Source organism: Eumetopias jubatus, unplaced genomic scaffold, assembly GCF_037043125.1.
Source record: "Eumetopias jubatus isolate StellerSeaLion01/CBP00866 unplaced genomic scaffold, mEumJub1_p1.0 scaffold_13, whole genome shotgun sequence".
Taxonomy (NCBI): domain Eukaryota; kingdom Metazoa; phylum Chordata; class Mammalia; order Carnivora; family Otariidae; genus Eumetopias; species Eumetopias jubatus.
The window spans coordinates 47,484,706-47,501,132 of record NW_028274819.1 but is presented as its reverse complement, the minus strand read 5'-3'; the positions used below and the strand labels follow the sequence as shown (position 1 = coordinate 47,501,132).

Sequence of the window (16,427 nt, the reverse complement as noted above, 5' to 3'; positions counted from 1 at the left end):
GCCAGGCAGGGACCACTTGATTTTTCATTCTTGGCAATTAAACCAAAATTTAAGATAATACTCTGTAGGCCAACCACAAAAGACTGTGCTAGCAGTTTATGGTCTGTGAGCTGAAAGGATCATGGAGCTAGCTAGCTGTGGGGTCACTGGTGAGGGGAAGAAGATATTAGCAGTCCAAAAGGGAAGACCAGAGAGAGGGAGAGAGAAAGCTAGAGAAACAGGACAAATTAACAATCCTGAATCCTCAGCTCCCTGTGAACTCTGAAATGCATTATAATGTAGGACCCAAATCCTAAGTAAAGGACTGTTTTATGTGTGCGTACTTGACATGCTTAAAATAAGACCACCTGAAGCAAGAATAGCCCCATATGGTGATATATGTACTACCTGGTTTACAAATATTTGTTTTTCGACAACCAAAATTGTTCCTCTTATTTTTGCAAAAAAACAGATTACTTCAGTTTTGCATGAAAGGTATAATGCATCTATGTAAATAAGAGAGCAAAGAAATTTTCTAAATACTTTTATTTTTTTGACACAAATATCTCTGCACCTTTTGGGCTCTTCTTGCTGAAAAAAGGAGAACTGGTGATACATTTGTTAATGACATTTAAAAAATGTGCTTCAGTGCATAGAGGTAATAACGTACTTTTTAAGTATGTTAATAATAAATTAAGGTTATAATGGCTGCCATGTTAGAGAAAATAATGAATAGATTAGTCTTAGTAAAAAATTAGTTTTGCAAGTAGATAAGCTAGGGATATCAAAACAGAAAAATTAGCTTCATACATTTTACTGTATACAAGTTTTTGATAAATAACATTCAATTATAGAATGTAATACCTTACCCAGCACCTGATATATTCAATAAACGTTTGTTAAATTTTACTGCATTTTAACACAGTAATTTTCCTCAGTAATAATTTCTCGGATAAAACTCAGATAAAAATAAAAATTTGTAAGAGATTTGTTTTGGTTCCTTGTAAAAGTGTATACTTCTAGAGAAAATAGCAGCAAGAGAAAGAAAAGAAAGTGTGTGTGTATTCTAAAAAGTGATTCCAACTCAGATTATTCAGAGATGACTACTTTGACCCTATCTGTATTTGTAGTCCCTGCTGGCAATATGCTGACAACATCCTTGGCCTCATTCTTTTTCTCTACTTATTTTGGCTTTACAGAGATCAAGTCTCAAGTCATGGGAATCTCCATGGCCTTCAGATGCTGAACTTTTCTTTCCTTCTTTTGTTCTTGCCTGGCTCAGAAGGGCATGCCAGATGATGTATGTTACCTTTTCAGAGTGAAGAAAGGATCTGGCCTGTGGAATCAATAGAGAAAGCCTTGGTCTCGGTGGTTTCTTGGTTCTCAACTCACCTGTTCTCGGCCAACTAAGAAGCCTCTTTATAAATGTGTTCTGATTAGCTGTTTTAGGTCCCTGTGCTTTGCGAAGCTCCTTTCTCCCACAGAGATATTATTAGGACATAGCCAGGCTAGAAAGGTTGTGGGAAGCTTTGGAGGTAGGAGGATAGGATCCAGAAAGGATTGCAGTAAGAAGAAGGGAATTCTGTTTGGTGAACTCCATAGTCCAAAGGTAGCCCTGAGTTGATTCCATTTAGGAACCAAGGGTGGACATTCTTGTTTGGTTCTTCGGCCCTTTAAGTTTCCCCATCTGGGGCCAGGATATGTATCAGGAAAGAAATCATCCTTGGTGTGTCCTCTCATTTCTTTTTCTTCTAAACTTCTAAACTTCAGCTTCCAGGCATCGCACTGTAGTTTTGGGTGGACTCTTGGGTTCTTCTGGCTTTTTATCAGTTTTCTTTGATTCCTCATTAGGGTTGCTATCATCGGCCTTCTCCTCCTTTACTACTTTGGTTTCAATCATTTCCTTCTGCTGATTCTTGTTTGTAAAAGGAAAGTTCTTCACATACCTATAGGCATAATTATAAAATTAAAGTGAGAGATTTATTTGTAACACATACACCAATAGATAACGCTTTGTCTGTGATAGCCCATATTAGCACAGTACACTGGGTACCTTTATTTCAGAGAGATGCTAACACATGCACACTCAAATACATTAATGCATCCCCACTGCAGTGGATTCATTTAGATGAGACAGTAAGTTTGCAGGCCAGACTTGAGGCTGACCTCATAACCCTCCCACCAACAACAAAGAACTGAGAATCAAAATAAAATATCTGTTTTCCTCCTAGATGTCAGTCTGTTCTTTTTATCTCTTGATTCTCCAAGGGACAGCATTGACCTGTTTCTAAAGGCTGGATGACAGGCACATGCTGAAATAGTAGAAAGATTGGGTGTGGGAGGAAAGGTGAGATGAGGGAGAAAATTTACGATATAAGAAGACTATCATTTCTGTTTTGACAAGGAAAATGCCAATAACAACCCTGGAAAAACACAAGATAGGAATGTGACATAGATTATAAAACCAACAATGTGCCACAAACCTACCTTTTGACGTAGCAAACTGCCAGACCAGCTGCAGCAGCAAAGAAGAGGAGTGCAAGCACTAGCAGAGCCGTGGGGACACCTGGAGGAAACAGAGACATAGCCTATTGGTCCTTCGTTTATGCATTGTTGGGTGTGGCTCTCGTAACGATTCTTTACACCAAGCCCGACAACAGATAATGCAGGAGAAAAGCCTTCTCTGTGACCACAAAGAGGCTACTTAGAATGTTGGGCCCACATCTGCTTTGCTTCTTGCCTATAGAAATCCTTGGCCTTGCCTCACATGCTCTCTCTATTTTATAAACTGCAATATGACAGAGTCCATTTCCTCTCTGTGGCCTTGAGATGATATGTTTGGAGCTAATTAAGTGTAAACCCTTCCTTTTAAATAGGAAGACAAACTTTTTAATCATTTTTAATCATTTAAGGTATATATTTTTAAAAGAACTTTGATGTATTAATAGCGATTTATTTTTAAAAGGCTTTGAGTTTTAAAAGTGAAGCTATTTTATACTCATGATTTTTAGTTTAATCATTAAGTTTCTTTAGAGTTCTCAAGTTCTATGACTTTATGAAAACTGAGTTTGCATTCAGGCTTTACTTGTATTTGGCAGGTCCTGAGTACCTAATCTGGAGACAACATGGTTTTTATGTATTGTCTGTTATACATAAACACACACACACACACACACATACAATGCAAACACAGAAAGCTTTTACCTCCAAACCCAACGGCCTCATTCTTGAATGTGGTTTTATATTCAGTATATGACTCAGTTTCTGTTTCTGTAGATATGGTGCTAGTTTCCACAAAGCCTTCTGTTACGCAAATCAATTTTCTTTTCCGTCGAGTAGAAGTGGAAGCCAGAGCAGAAGTAGGAGCAAGAGAAGGTGTAGCAGAATAAGGTGCATCAGTAGTTGAAGATGAGTACGCACTGTCACTGACAATCATTTCTGTCGTGTACATTGCCTCTTCAGTGTTGAATATGGGGTCGTTGGTGGAGATAATTTCTGGAAGGCATGAGTTAATCCAAGTATCTGTTGGGGGAGGGAAAAATAAAGTAACAAGTAAGTATTAAAACAGCCTCCTAATTGTTCTTCCTGCCTCTAGTCTTACTCCTCTCCAGTCCCCTTACAGTGTAGCCAGAATGATCTTACAAAAATGCAAATCTAATCATATCACTTCCTTCCTTAGAATTCTTCAGTGACTGCCTCAATTGCATAGCCTATAAGGCCCCCCTGTGATCTGTCCCCTGCTGACATGGCTAGCCTTATCTGATCAGTGTGTCTCTTATTCCTCCTGCCTTCTCACATTTCTTCTGTTCTTTGATATGCTTTCTTTCATATCCAAGCCTTTGACCATGATGCTTTGTTTACCTGTAAGACTCTTTGCCCCTTCTTTACTTAATTCTTACTTATCCTTCAAGTCTCAGATTGAATATCTCTTTATTAGGCAGACTTGATGACTAGATTGGGTCCCTAGGCATATGTTTTTGTACCTCCTTATACTTCCCTTGTCAAGGTTCTCATTGCACTGCTCTACACTGGACTGAGCTCCCTAGAAGCAGGAACCCCATCTGTCTTGGTCATCATGGTATGTTCTCTGTGTCTAGCACATCGTTCATGCTCAATAAATATTTAATGAATAAAGAAAGGATGCAGAAGTGACAGGATGGAAAGAGTAGATGGGGAGACTGAATATACACACATGACAATATACACTTAAGGACAGAGATCAAAAACCAGATTTCTCTGTGCTCTTCAACATAAAATTTTTTTAAGGAGGGGAGCAGAGGAGGGATATAGATTTGCTTTCCAATCTGATGAATATGATAGAGAGGAAACAACATTTTTTTGAGCATCTTATCTGAGTCAATCATGACACTTCATTTAACAATTTTATTAAACTCTCATTTTATAGGAAGAAACTGAAGTTTAGTGAAATCGAATAACTTGCTGAAATTCACGTAGCTGGTAAATGACAGATCCATGTAATATATTATAATAAGAATTTGCATCTATTTTAAATTCCTACTTATTTCTGGCAGTAGGTAGCATCAGCTGGAATGTTAGTTAAGAAGAAAAAGTTATTCCATTCATTTTTGAAAAATACAATAAATTACCAATCAAGGTCATAGATACTACTGATAAAACATTTTGACTATACACACATTCAGTCAGAATTTTATAATATTTATTTTACTTTGAAAACATCTCTATTCAAACACATATCATCCTTGACTTTTGCCTTGAACTTCTAGCTACATTTCTTATTCTTGAGCACATGCTAAGTTTTTCCTTCAAAAATTGAAAATTTTTTAATATCAGGAAAGAAATACTGAGTACAACATACTATGTTGGGAACTGAAAATACAGAGACATACAGCATAGTTTCAGTTTCCAGGACAGACGTATTTTGATAAAGGTAGGAGGAGGTCACTGGGGATTCACAGAGGAGATGGTATGGAGAATTGACGTGTTTGTTCAAATATTTATTGAGCCCCAACTCTGTGCTAAACACTGTTCCAAATGCTAAGGTCATGGTACAAAGAAGAGAGAGTCCTTACGTTTAAGGGCCCTATATGCTAATGGAAGGATAGATTTAAGAGGGGGAAAAAAGGCCAGGGGAGCCTGAGTGGCTCAGTTGGTTAAGCATCTAACTCTTGATTTCAGCTCAGGTCGTGATCTCAGAGTTGTGCAATCGAGCCCCATGTAGGGCTCCATGCTGGGCATGGAGCCTGCTTAGGATTCTCTCTCTTCCTCTCCCTCTCCCTCTGCACAACCGCCTGCTCCTTTCCATCGCTCTTAAAAAAAAAAAGGCAGAAATTTTAAAGGGTGATAAGTGTTAAGAAGAAAATTAAACAGGATAAAGATTAAACCAGTAGCGGTGGGGAATGGGAAATGGATACTTTGAATAGGATGATATGAGAAAGTGGGGAGGTGGTACTTAAACTGAGACCTAAGTGATAAAAAGTAGCCAGTCACTGAAGATCTAGGGCAAAAGTATTCCAAGTAAAGAGAACAGGAAGTTCAAGAGCCCAAAGTTGAATGAACTCAGTGTGTTTGATGTTTTAGTAAAAGACCAGTATGGCTGGAACACAGCAGTAGCTCATCTAGTATGGAAGAGGGAATACAATATTCCAGTCAATAGGAATAGCATGACCCAAGAATCCAGAAGTTTGAAAAAGTAGTTATATCGAAAAATGACAAGGAGTACAGTGTGGCTGGAGAATGGGGTGTGTATATGATTGGGAGCATGAAAGACTGCAAGTAGGAGATGACTGGGAAGATAGCCTGGAGCCAGAGTATTGAGATTCATAATTGCCATGTTAAAGCATTTGGAATTTATTTTGTAGGAGTTGGAATACTGGGTCCACAAACCTCCTAACTGATATAGGAGTTCTCATACATGCTCATTTTTATGTGTAAAAGGCTTCATAGTTTACATTATATTCTCAAATAGGAAGTCACCCAAGTGCTGTGGAGCAGAGGAGTAATTATCAGTGGATGCATGTGGAGGATGAAATGCAATGTGGAGAGAGGACAATCCAGGAACAAGGAAGGAGATTATTGCAATTACAAAGAAATAGGGGAATCTAGAAGTACCTGGAATCCTAAAACTTAGATCTTAGCGATCTCTTAGGAAAGAGTGATTTTGAACCCTGGCTAACACATTGGAATCATATGAAGAGCTTTTAAAAAACACTGATGCTCAGAACCTGACCAGGGCCTGGTATGTTATTGATGTATATTCATTACCATGGGAGGTGCTATGTGGAAGTAGTATGGCTCAAGACTTAAATCCTGGCTCTTTCCCTTATTGACTATGACCATAGCGAAATACACACTAAGCATCAGTTATTTCTCCTGGAAAATAGAAATGATACATTTGTGTCATTTTACTGAGGATTAATGAGATAATAAATGTGTAGGGCCTAGCATAATGGATGGGCATGTTAGATAGGATCTATCTAAGAATTAGTTTCCTTTGCCTCTCTGTTCATTAAATGTAGCCAAAAAGGCCACAGTGTGAGGGAGCAACAGCAGTCTGATCCTGTGATCCCTGCCGGGTTGAAGGCACACCTAGGAGTGTCAGGACCTAGCTCTCCTTCCCCTGCAAACTATGAATATAATTTCTTTAGAATGTGCCAAGTACTCTGATATTAAACACAGAGTGTGGTTGGACTCCAAGAGGAAAGATAGGAGTAAGGGATATGGGAAGGCTTCTTGAAGAGGCTGGCACTTGAGAATTGAATAAAGAGTAGCAGTTAGCTAAGTGGGGAGGAAGATGGGCACTGTGGCAGAGGGAACAGCATGAAACAGATGGTGCATGCAGAGCGTTCAAAGCACTTTGGTCTGGTCTCCCAGAACCCACAAAGATAGCAATAAAAAAAGACAATTAGGATAAGGTATAGGGTCAGGTTTAGGGTTATTCTAATCCCCAGACCTCACAAGATAGCCATAAAAAAGAAAGTTACAAAAACAAAGAAACATAGGATAAGTTTAGGAGTAGTGTTAGGATAAGGGTTAGGTTAACTCTGATCCTCACAAAGATGGCAAACAGAAGCACATGAGCCTAATTTATTTCAAAATGATAATATAACCACACAGAGTTGTGAATTTTTCAAGTCACCTTTGTACATAGTTTTTTTGACAGTACAACCTTAGAGGGCTATCTTCTGGGGACTGAAAGAAATGCAAAGAAATCTCAAATTTCACTCAATAGGTTCATTATTCCTAATAATGTTTGTTTTATAATTTTGAAACTATTATAGGATAAGAAAGTATATTACTATTATTTATTGGGAACTAAGATCTTCTGTGTAAGAGAAAAAAGATGCAGGTATAAAACAAACTAAGAAAAAATTTGAATTGTTAAATTTGAGTTGGAAATATCAATACAAATTCATAATTTTTAGATATATGTATGTATGTGTAAATATACACATAGCTATCCACTAAAAATACTGAGAAGCAATGAAAACTCCAGTGGTAATGAAAATTACTTGAATCCAGATCTTGGTTTCTAATTAACATTTTCCATTACAAAGAACCTGGGCTTCTTGGAGAAATAAATGGCTGATTCCACATCAGGGGCAGAGAAAGTACAAAGTAAGTCTGGGAAATGCTATTATTATGTTAGAAAGAAAGGAATTGCTCCAATACTAATGGAATAAAGGGCACAAAAGTCAACTAGAAGGGGCTCCTATTCACCAAATTTGGGACAATTTGAGCATCCAAAAGAATAAAAGAATAATAATTGTAAAATTGATCATAACATGTTGAACACACAGAATAAGTAAAATGTCATGTGTCCATAGTAGTATAAGGAGGAGGGAAGAGGTGTGTGTGTGTGTGTGTGTGTGTGTGTGTGTGTGTGTGTGAAAGAGAGAGAGAGAGAGAGAGAGAGAGAGAGAAATTCTTCTTATCAAAGAATACCAGCTAACAAATGTAGAAGGGAGATTTAGAAAGTCACCATCTTGTAGCCCTACATATAATAACTGGTTCCAGCAAGAATTACCAATGGCTGCTTAAACTACTAGGTACAAGATAGTTCGAGTCAGAATATTTGCATGGTGCCACAATATCACATTGTAGATTACCTACTCATTGCAAGGGGAAAAACATATATTTATGAGTTCATTTAGAGAGGTCTGGCATCTTATTCAAATGATCAAAATTAGCATATTAATAATGGGACATACTGACATTAAGTGCCTTTTGTTGAGAAGTGATCTAAAGTACATGGTAATCTAAAGTACACGGTATCATCTATGAGGTCTTTTTTTTTATTATTATCGGTTAGCCACTATATAGTACACCATTAGTTTTTGATGTAGTCTTTTTGCCAAAAATATTGAACAAGAGTTGAATCAAGCCTCTAGATCTAACTTTAATTATACAGGAAAGATAGGGGATGGAAGTACAAGTTAAATGAAACCACAAGGAAACACACAAATCCAAGTCCTCTTCCTCTGATCCCATTTTGTGAAGTCCAGAGGGCTGGGTATCATATCATCACACTGACAGCTGCGAGGAAGGCCAGAAAGTTACAATACCAGGTCATTTGACAAGCATGGGCTGGCTATGAGATATACAGGCATGTGAACCACCAATTCCCCAGCCAAAAGTGGTGGGCAGAAGAGGCAGAGGAGAGGAGGATGATGGTAAAACAAATGTTGAAAGAAGCTTTATGTTCCAGTATTGACTCTGCCACCAACTGAACAAGCCAGACCTCCAATCTGAACTATCATTTCATCCATGAAATGAGGAAAGAGGACAAAGTGTCATTCAGGTCTCTTTTTAGGTCAAAGCCTCCTGATTCAGAGAACTGCTTGGACCCTATGTTGCTTTTGGGCAACACAGTGTTGCTAGTGCACATTTATTTCTTGGATCTTAGAGTATGACTTTGGAATCTATCCTTGTATGTGACCACTTAGCTGTCTGACCTTTGGAATGTCAGATTTATGAGTATGTGTGAAGAGTAATAAATCAGCAGAGGTTCTTACGATCAACTGAGAGCAAGTATTTAGTGAAAGAAAAACTTCCTGAGATATTCCTTAGGTAAAGCACTTGGGATAAAATGATTGTGGTCTCCAAGCAAGGTTAAAAGAACAACTGTGTGACCATGAGCAAACCAATTCTATTTTCTAGCTTTAACTCCTTCCTTCATAAAATGATCTTATCCTTGAAGATGTCAAGTATAGCGTCTGAATTTCTTCTCTTCTAAAAAAAATGAAGGTTATGGGAAAGAGCATGGTTTGAGAGTTAGACCTCTGTTAAAATCTTTGTAGTAGTGAGAACTTAGACAAATGTACTTACATCCTCTGAGCTAAATTTTCCCCTCTACAAAATGAGGGTGACAAAGTGTACCTCAGAGAAAGATTGTCAAGGTTCAGTGTGGTAACTCAGTACATTGCTTTGTCTATAGTGGATATTTCCTTACCTTATAAGATGGAGGGGCATGGGTAATGGAGCCTCCTGGGATGCCCTCTCCCTATATTGCCATTTAGTCATATTTTCCCTAAGTTTTTTTCTCTGAGGGGCACATGGCCACCTCTAGCCCGGTCACAGAGGCATTCTTGGAGTACTAAATGACCATCACCATGATTTCTTCTACTGCTGCTCAGGGTTACTCTTCTTAGACGGATCACAGAACCAGAGAAAACATGGAGAGACTGTAGATCTGACTTACCAGATGAGTTGTAACAGTAGGCCAAGAACTTTTTGCTGACTGAATTTCTCCAAACCAGGACACCTGTCCCATTCTTTCCGCACTTGGGGTTTGGGAGAATCCGAGGGATGACCAAGAACTTATCTGCAACCCATCCATAGCTATAACAGAATGCACAGTATTTGAATGAATACATTGATTTCTATTGCTTGAACAAGAACACAACGCTGAAAGAACTCCAGGAGTGTTTATTCTAGTTGTTTCTCACCTGCAAGTCTCAAAGCCAAACCTCCATGCTGCTTCAACCTGGTCTTTGCTGGCCAAAGTTAGTCCCATCAGCCTACAGGCCTCCTGGGCTTCTGCAAAATTCAGCTGCTGAGCTGTCTTTTTGTTCACAAGGGTGACCCCCACAATTCTGCATGGCCCTGAGGTGGAAAGTTCTGCAAAGGAATCACAGAAGTCCTCAATTTGCTGCTGTCCTTGTTCCCAGCCTGTAGGCTGTTCTTCCTAGTAGAGCATTATTGTCTTGATATAGCAGTGAGGTCCTCGTGACTGGGATTGAAGTTTAGAAATAACAGAACACAGGCCAGGCATTTCCCACAAGGACATCCCTCTGGGTTAGCTGGGTCTTTGCTCCTGTCCAAGCTGTAACTCTCATCAGATCTGAGTCTATTGTGCCCTGTTGCATTAAGGTGCCTTGTTGTTTATGTGGAGGCTTTGGCTACCAGTTCCTGGGGTTGGGTCTAGGTGATGCAGTTGCTGCAAACCTTTTTGGAGTCTATAAAATGAAAGGTCTGAGACTTTGAGAAAGATAGAATTCAGGGCTGTGGTTAATAGAATAGTTAACAATACTCCAAACCAGTGTGGCTTGGGAACACCACTATTTCTGAGATGGGCTGAAAAATATTGCACTTGGTGTAACAGAGTGTGAGCTTTCTCAGTCCCAGGTCTTCTCTGACCATTGGGGGGCAGGCTTACTCAGAAGTTCCTGTAGGAACTGGGCAGTGAACCTTGCATGGCAAAGAAACTAAATAAAGTTGAGTTCTAGAGTCAGACCTGTATTTAAATCTGGCCTATGTCACTTGCTAGCTCTGTGATCTTAGGCTAGTTACTTCATCTCTTTGAGACTCAGTTTCCTTATTTATAAAATTGAGAAAGTAACAGTATCTATTGTATAGGGTAGTGAGAGTTGAGTTAATTCAAATAAAAATGCTTAGGATAGTGCCTGCCGCATAGTAGATGCTCAGTAAATCATAAATAACATCATTATGTTATCTTCAAAGCTTTTTGGCTTTAGCCAGCTAATGGTTGATCTCCCTAGGGAAGCTGAGGCAGTTGAACAGATATGTTGTGATTATATTTTACTCAAAAGTTAATGAATCCAAGAATTCTTCTGATCCCCTTTCTTGGTTCTGGGATTTATAGACCTGTATGAAACTGCAAAGTTGTATTGCATTCAGGTACATTATTCCTTTTGGGCTTTATCCACAAAAGTCCTTAAGAGGACATTACAGTCTTCCAAGAAGTTGCTTGTACACAGATCTGTGCATTGGATGCCCAGTCAAATGCTTTGACCACTTTCTATGTTGGTATTTAAAGTTTCTCCTTGCAGGGGCACCTGGGTGGCTTAGTCATTAAGCATCTGCCTTTGGCTCAGGTCATGATCCCAGGGTCCTGGGATCCTAGCCCCGCATTGGGCTCTCTGCTCAGTGGGAAGCCTGCTTCTCCCTCTCCCTGTACCATTCCCCCTGCTTGTGTCCCCTCTCTTGCTGTCTCTCTCTCTCTCTCTGACAAATAAATAAATAAAATCTTAAAAAAAAAATAAAGTTTCTCCTTGCAAACATGAAAGGAACATTTCCAAGTCTTCCATTGACCTTGCTATGCTCTGGAGCCGGGGGTGGGAAGAGGGGATATGTATATGATATACAATATTTTTTTTAATGTTATGTTAGTCATCATACAGTATACGATGTACAGTATTTGTAGATGGCTTTATTTGCTTCCAGACCTTGCTTTCACCAAAAGAGAAACTAGAGAGCCAACACCCCAATATGAGTGTTTGTGACAAAACAGCCTCTTATGACTATATGCACTTATACTAATACCTATACCAATACTGATACTAATACTAATGCTAGTATTAATTCTAACATCTATCATCTGTTTATACTACTCTGTACCAAACCCTGTCTCCTTTAATAAAAAGTGGAGGCTCAGGAAGATTAAGTAACTTTCCCAAGCCCAAGGATATAAAGCAAGGATATAGGGCAGATTGGGGGCACAAACCCAATTATGACTGACTCTGAAACCCCAGTTCTTAATTAAGATACTATTCTGCTTCCCGCTGTATTATGGGGGAGATGAACACACACACACACACAATACAACTAGAACTGGACTCTCCAAACACACGTGTCCTGGAATTTGGCTTATTTAGTCCATGAGCTTGCTGTTGTTCAAATCTCATGGCTGCTTCTTTGGGAATACCTGCAAAGAAGGTTTATTAATTACACTATAAAGTGGTCTTGCTACTTTTTCATCAAAACTCATTTTTACCTTAAAAGTTATTATTTAGAGTAATGATAGACCTATTCTGGGCAATAGACCTAGCCTTGATTATTTCATCTGTTATTAATTGACTCTGGGATGTTGGGCAAGTTAGTGTTAAACGGAGATGGTTATATCTTCACAGAATTTTTGTCAGAATAGATAATTTGTACCTAGCAGGGGCTGGGTCCATCATAGGTAGTCAACAAGTAGTAGTCATTTTTATGCTTTCCTATTTCATTTAAAGACAAAAAGAGGGAGCTGGAATCCAAGAGCTACTCCACTAATCTCTTCCTTAAGATTTTTTTAGGAAACAGCAGGGAAATATTGTATGCTTAGGATCAGACAGAGCCGAATTCAAAGCCAAGCTTTATTATTTACCATTTATATGGCACTAGGCAAGTCACTTGGCTTTACTTGAGCCTTATTTGAGCCTATTTCTTCATCTATAAAATGTCTTCTTGAGAAGATTAAATGAAATTTATATATTACATATATTACATATATAAAAATTATATGTAATATATAGTTTAATTTCCTTAGGAAATTTTTGCCATCATCAGAGAATGGTCTAAAGAATAATTTTCAAAAGTTTGAGTAATGGCAGCATTGGGGGAAACAATGAATAGTATCCCCAGGGGAATTTCAAAGAGGACAAAACTTATTTGAGAGTAACAGTTCTGGTATTTGAAAAAAAATCAATTATATAACTGTAGCCTCTCATAAAATTAAATACAACAATAAATGAATCAAATCAGGATATCTGATTCTAAAATAGTTATATTACAGAACATCTTCCAGCATAGGAATATAAAATTTTCCTTTTAAAGTGCTCAAATTTTCATTTGCCTGGAGCTGTAATTGAGTGATTTGTGGTTACAGTTTTTTTTTTGCCTACATTGCAGAATGAGGTTACTCCTTAGGCATCTCAAAAGCCCAGAAATCACTTAAAGTCATTCCATTGGTAGGGAGCTAATGACTAATTTTCAAGCCTACATTTTCACAGTTTTTTTTTTCTCAGTCAATTGGCTGTTTACTTCATATTAAAAACATATATGGTAGTATAGTAAAATTGAAATTAAAATAATTATGCTGACACTTCCAAAAATATAAAACAGGTCAATATTTAGTGAAAGTTGGTCATTTTCCCCAAGCTTAAAATTCATTACAGTCATGGTTTGTTTCTGCAATGAAACACTTTTAAAATCAAATGATCTCTCCTCAATGTTTTGACTCAAGATATTCCCATTAAAAAAAGATTCCGCAACCAAAAATGAAAGTCAAGATTACATAAAGATAAATGTGAATCATTTTGGTGAAGTCGACAATATGGTGAAAACATTTCTGGCAGAGCAATCCTACCAACTAGATCTTCTGTTGACATTGAGGATAACCCCTACTCCCAACAATCCACAGTTAAGAATTAAGTAGGCTTAGGACAAGTTTGCAAGATCTTGCCTTGCCGCAGGTTGGAAATCTGGTAAGAAACCTACCTTCTACACGGAGAGATGTGACCAGGAGCCTTGTGGTCCAGATGGAGGCAAGAAGCAACACCAGGCTGAAGCATTTGGCCATTATGCCAACCCCTTCTCAGCCAGAGAAACACCCTGGATAGTCACTGGCAGTAACAGAGGCAGACAATCACCAGTCTGGATGGAGACTTCTGGAAATATATTGGAGCCCCACTGCTCCACTTCATAACTGAGACATCCGGATTTCCCTGCTTTCAAGCTTCTGACTTGTCAAGGTCACTGGGGGAAATGAGTGACGTCCCTTAAATGCCCAGGCTGTACTTTGTGGATTGCTTTCTGGAAAATTTAGCTAATGCTGACTCAGAAAACACACGAATGAGGAAGGCAGATAGCACAGCATGAACTGCTGGAGGTTTCCCCAATTCCCATATTCCCTGCCACCTCCCGCTTCCCTCACCAGCTCATTCTCACACAGTTAATTGTTATTACCTGTGGAGCCTATTCATTTATCTACTCGTAGGAATGTCCGTCTCTAAAGGAGATTGAGCATGGGTTTTCCTCCCACAGTCAGTGATTTTTTTTTTTTTTCTCCAGCTGCTTATCTTCTGATCTGGGAAGGAATGATGCTAAGGCTCATGAAAGCAAGCGCCCATTTAAGTACTGAGTACAGGGTGTTTATGCCTCCCTTTTCTTTTATACACTTGAAATTTCTACACCACTGCAAGTGATTTTTTCTTCAAAGAAACAAGACATACAATTCATATTTAGAAAACACAACTGGGGGACAATTCATGAAATTTTAGTCTTTTTTCACTTTACAAAAGGATTTTTGACTTTATAATAGGAATAACCACAGGGGTCCTTTATATAATAACTCTCTAATAACTTCTCTTGTATTCCAGTAGACCAAAATTCAATTTAGATTTCCTCTTTCATCTTTGATGAATGTGAGGTTTATCTGTACTATATATGAGCAGACTGCACTCTGGTATCCCAGCTAGATATTCAGTGGTTTGTCTTCCATGGCAATTTTGGAATTCTGGCTTGTGAATAATGCCTTGAGCAATGGTTTATGAGTTTTCTCCAAAATGAATGTTATTTATAGGAATGGTGTATGGATAACAATTTCTTTTCTGTACAAGTGGTATCAGTCATAAAATTAGATATCTATATAGAAAATACCAGTAATGAAAGAAGAATTTGCTCTGCATTTAGGTAACTTGTAAGAGACCAGGGGATAACTCTTAAATAACTCTAATATTTAAATATCTGTAGACCTCATTACTTGGGTGAGCACGAGCCCCAGGCTACAGGTACCTCAGAAACATATGTGATTCTATCACCATGGAACCAGGTAGACAAGAAGGCAGGAATCATGTCTTTTTCATCATTATCCTTAAAGCCTAGCACCATGGCCAAAAGAAAGTTAGCCTTCAAGTATTTGCTAAAGTATTTTGAAAAGAAAGAAGGAAGACAGGAAGGGAAAAATGAATCATGGAAAGCAAGGACCTAAATTCTGGAAACAAATTTCTAGAAGGGGAATTATTAGATAAAAGGAGTCTGCACCATGGTGCTGGTGCTTAATAATGAGTTTCTGGAAGAGGAAACAATCTTATTTGATCTGTTCAAATTTTCTACTTCTTCTTGCTTGTTTTGGTATGTTATTTTTTGGATATCCATATTGAGAGAAGTTAAGCCACCATTGGAATGTGAGAATGCTTGACAGGAACTTGTTGCCTCTCTTGTTAAATGTGAATATTCTGAGTCTTCAGCTGTAGGCCTCTCACTCCAGGCAAGTTTCTGAAGAGTTAGTTGCCAGAAGCTAAAAGCTAAACTGGAGAGCTATAAAGAAAGTATTGCCAGTTAATTTCTCTTCACTGTTTTGAGAAACAGTGTTTAGGATGTGGGAAAAAAACCCCAAAACCCAGCAGCACTATCCACTTCTGAAATAACAGCTCATGCTTAATGTCCATTAAGGAGGGCATGGGATGTAATGAGCGCTGGGTATTATATAAGACTGATGAATCACTGAACTCTACCTCTGAAACTAATAATATGCTATATGTTAATTAATTAAATTTAAGTTTAAAAAAATAAAGTAGCAATCTGCCCTAATAAATAAATAAATAAAATAAAATAAAGCTCGCGGTATAATCAAGGAGAATCAACAATTAAAGAAAAAATTTGTAGAATTAGAAGGGAAATTTGAAAAGTTACATGAAATGAAGAGAACAGCAATGAAGTTGCAAAGGAAAGTAGGAAACAGAATATCCAGACCCATTTTCTTTTTTTAATTTGTTTTTTAAATTCTACTATAATATACAGTGTTATATTAGTTTTGGATGTACAATATAGTGATTCAACACTTCCATGCATTACTTAGTGCTCATCATGATAAGTATACCTCTTAATCTCCATCACCTATTTCACTCATTCCCTACTCACCTCCTCTGTGGTTACCATCAGTTTGTTCTCTATATTTAAGAGTCTGGTTTTTTTTTTTTTATCTTTTTTCTTTGTTCATTTGTTTTGCTTCTTAAATTAGACATGAGTCAAACCAAATGGTGTCTTTCTCTGACTGACTTGTTTCATTTAGCATTATACCCTTTAGATCCGTCCATGTTGTTGCAAATGGCAAGATTTTGTTCTTTTTATGGCCGAGTGGTACACCATATCTTCTTTATCCATTCATCTATTGATGGGCACTTGGGCTGCTTCTATAATTTGGCTGTTGTAAATAATGCTGTAAACATAGGTGTGCTTGTATCCTT

The 16,427-nt window shown here is 38.0% G+C and overlaps 1 protein-coding gene across 1 annotated transcript; it reads right to left on the bottom strand.

Moving 5' to 3' along the window:
• Positions 1 to 1,738: 1,738 nt before the first annotated feature.
• LYVE1 (lymphatic vessel endothelial hyaluronan receptor 1) lies at positions 1,739 to 13,759 on the bottom strand. The gene is made up of 6 exons (XM_028116976.2): positions 13,678 to 13,759; positions 9,906 to 10,077; positions 9,659 to 9,798; positions 3,184 to 3,501; positions 2,467 to 2,545; positions 1,739 to 1,925 (listed from the first exon to the last, which is right to left on the bottom strand). The coding sequence occupies exons 1-6, from the start codon at positions 13,757 to 13,759 to the stop codon at positions 1,739 to 1,741; spliced, it is 978 nt and encodes a 325-aa protein (XP_027972777.1).
• Between the last annotated feature and the right edge of the window lie 2,668 nt (positions 13,760 to 16,427).

Excerpts from the sequence above, each read along its gene's own strand:
- LYVE1 (XM_028116976.2), bottom strand. The coding sequence starts at position 13,759 with ATGGCCAAATGCTTCAGCCTGGTGTTGCTTCTTGCCTCCATCTGGACC. Across the intron at positions 9,799-9,905 it reads TTTGGCTTTGAGACTTGCAG|CTATGGATGGGTTGCAGATA; the intron begins GTGAGAAACAAC and ends ATTCTGTTATAG. Across the intron at positions 2,546-3,183 it reads TGAGGCCGTTGGGTTTGGAG|GTGTCCCCACGGCTCTGCTA; the intron begins GTAAAAGCTTTC and ends TGTTTCCTCCAG.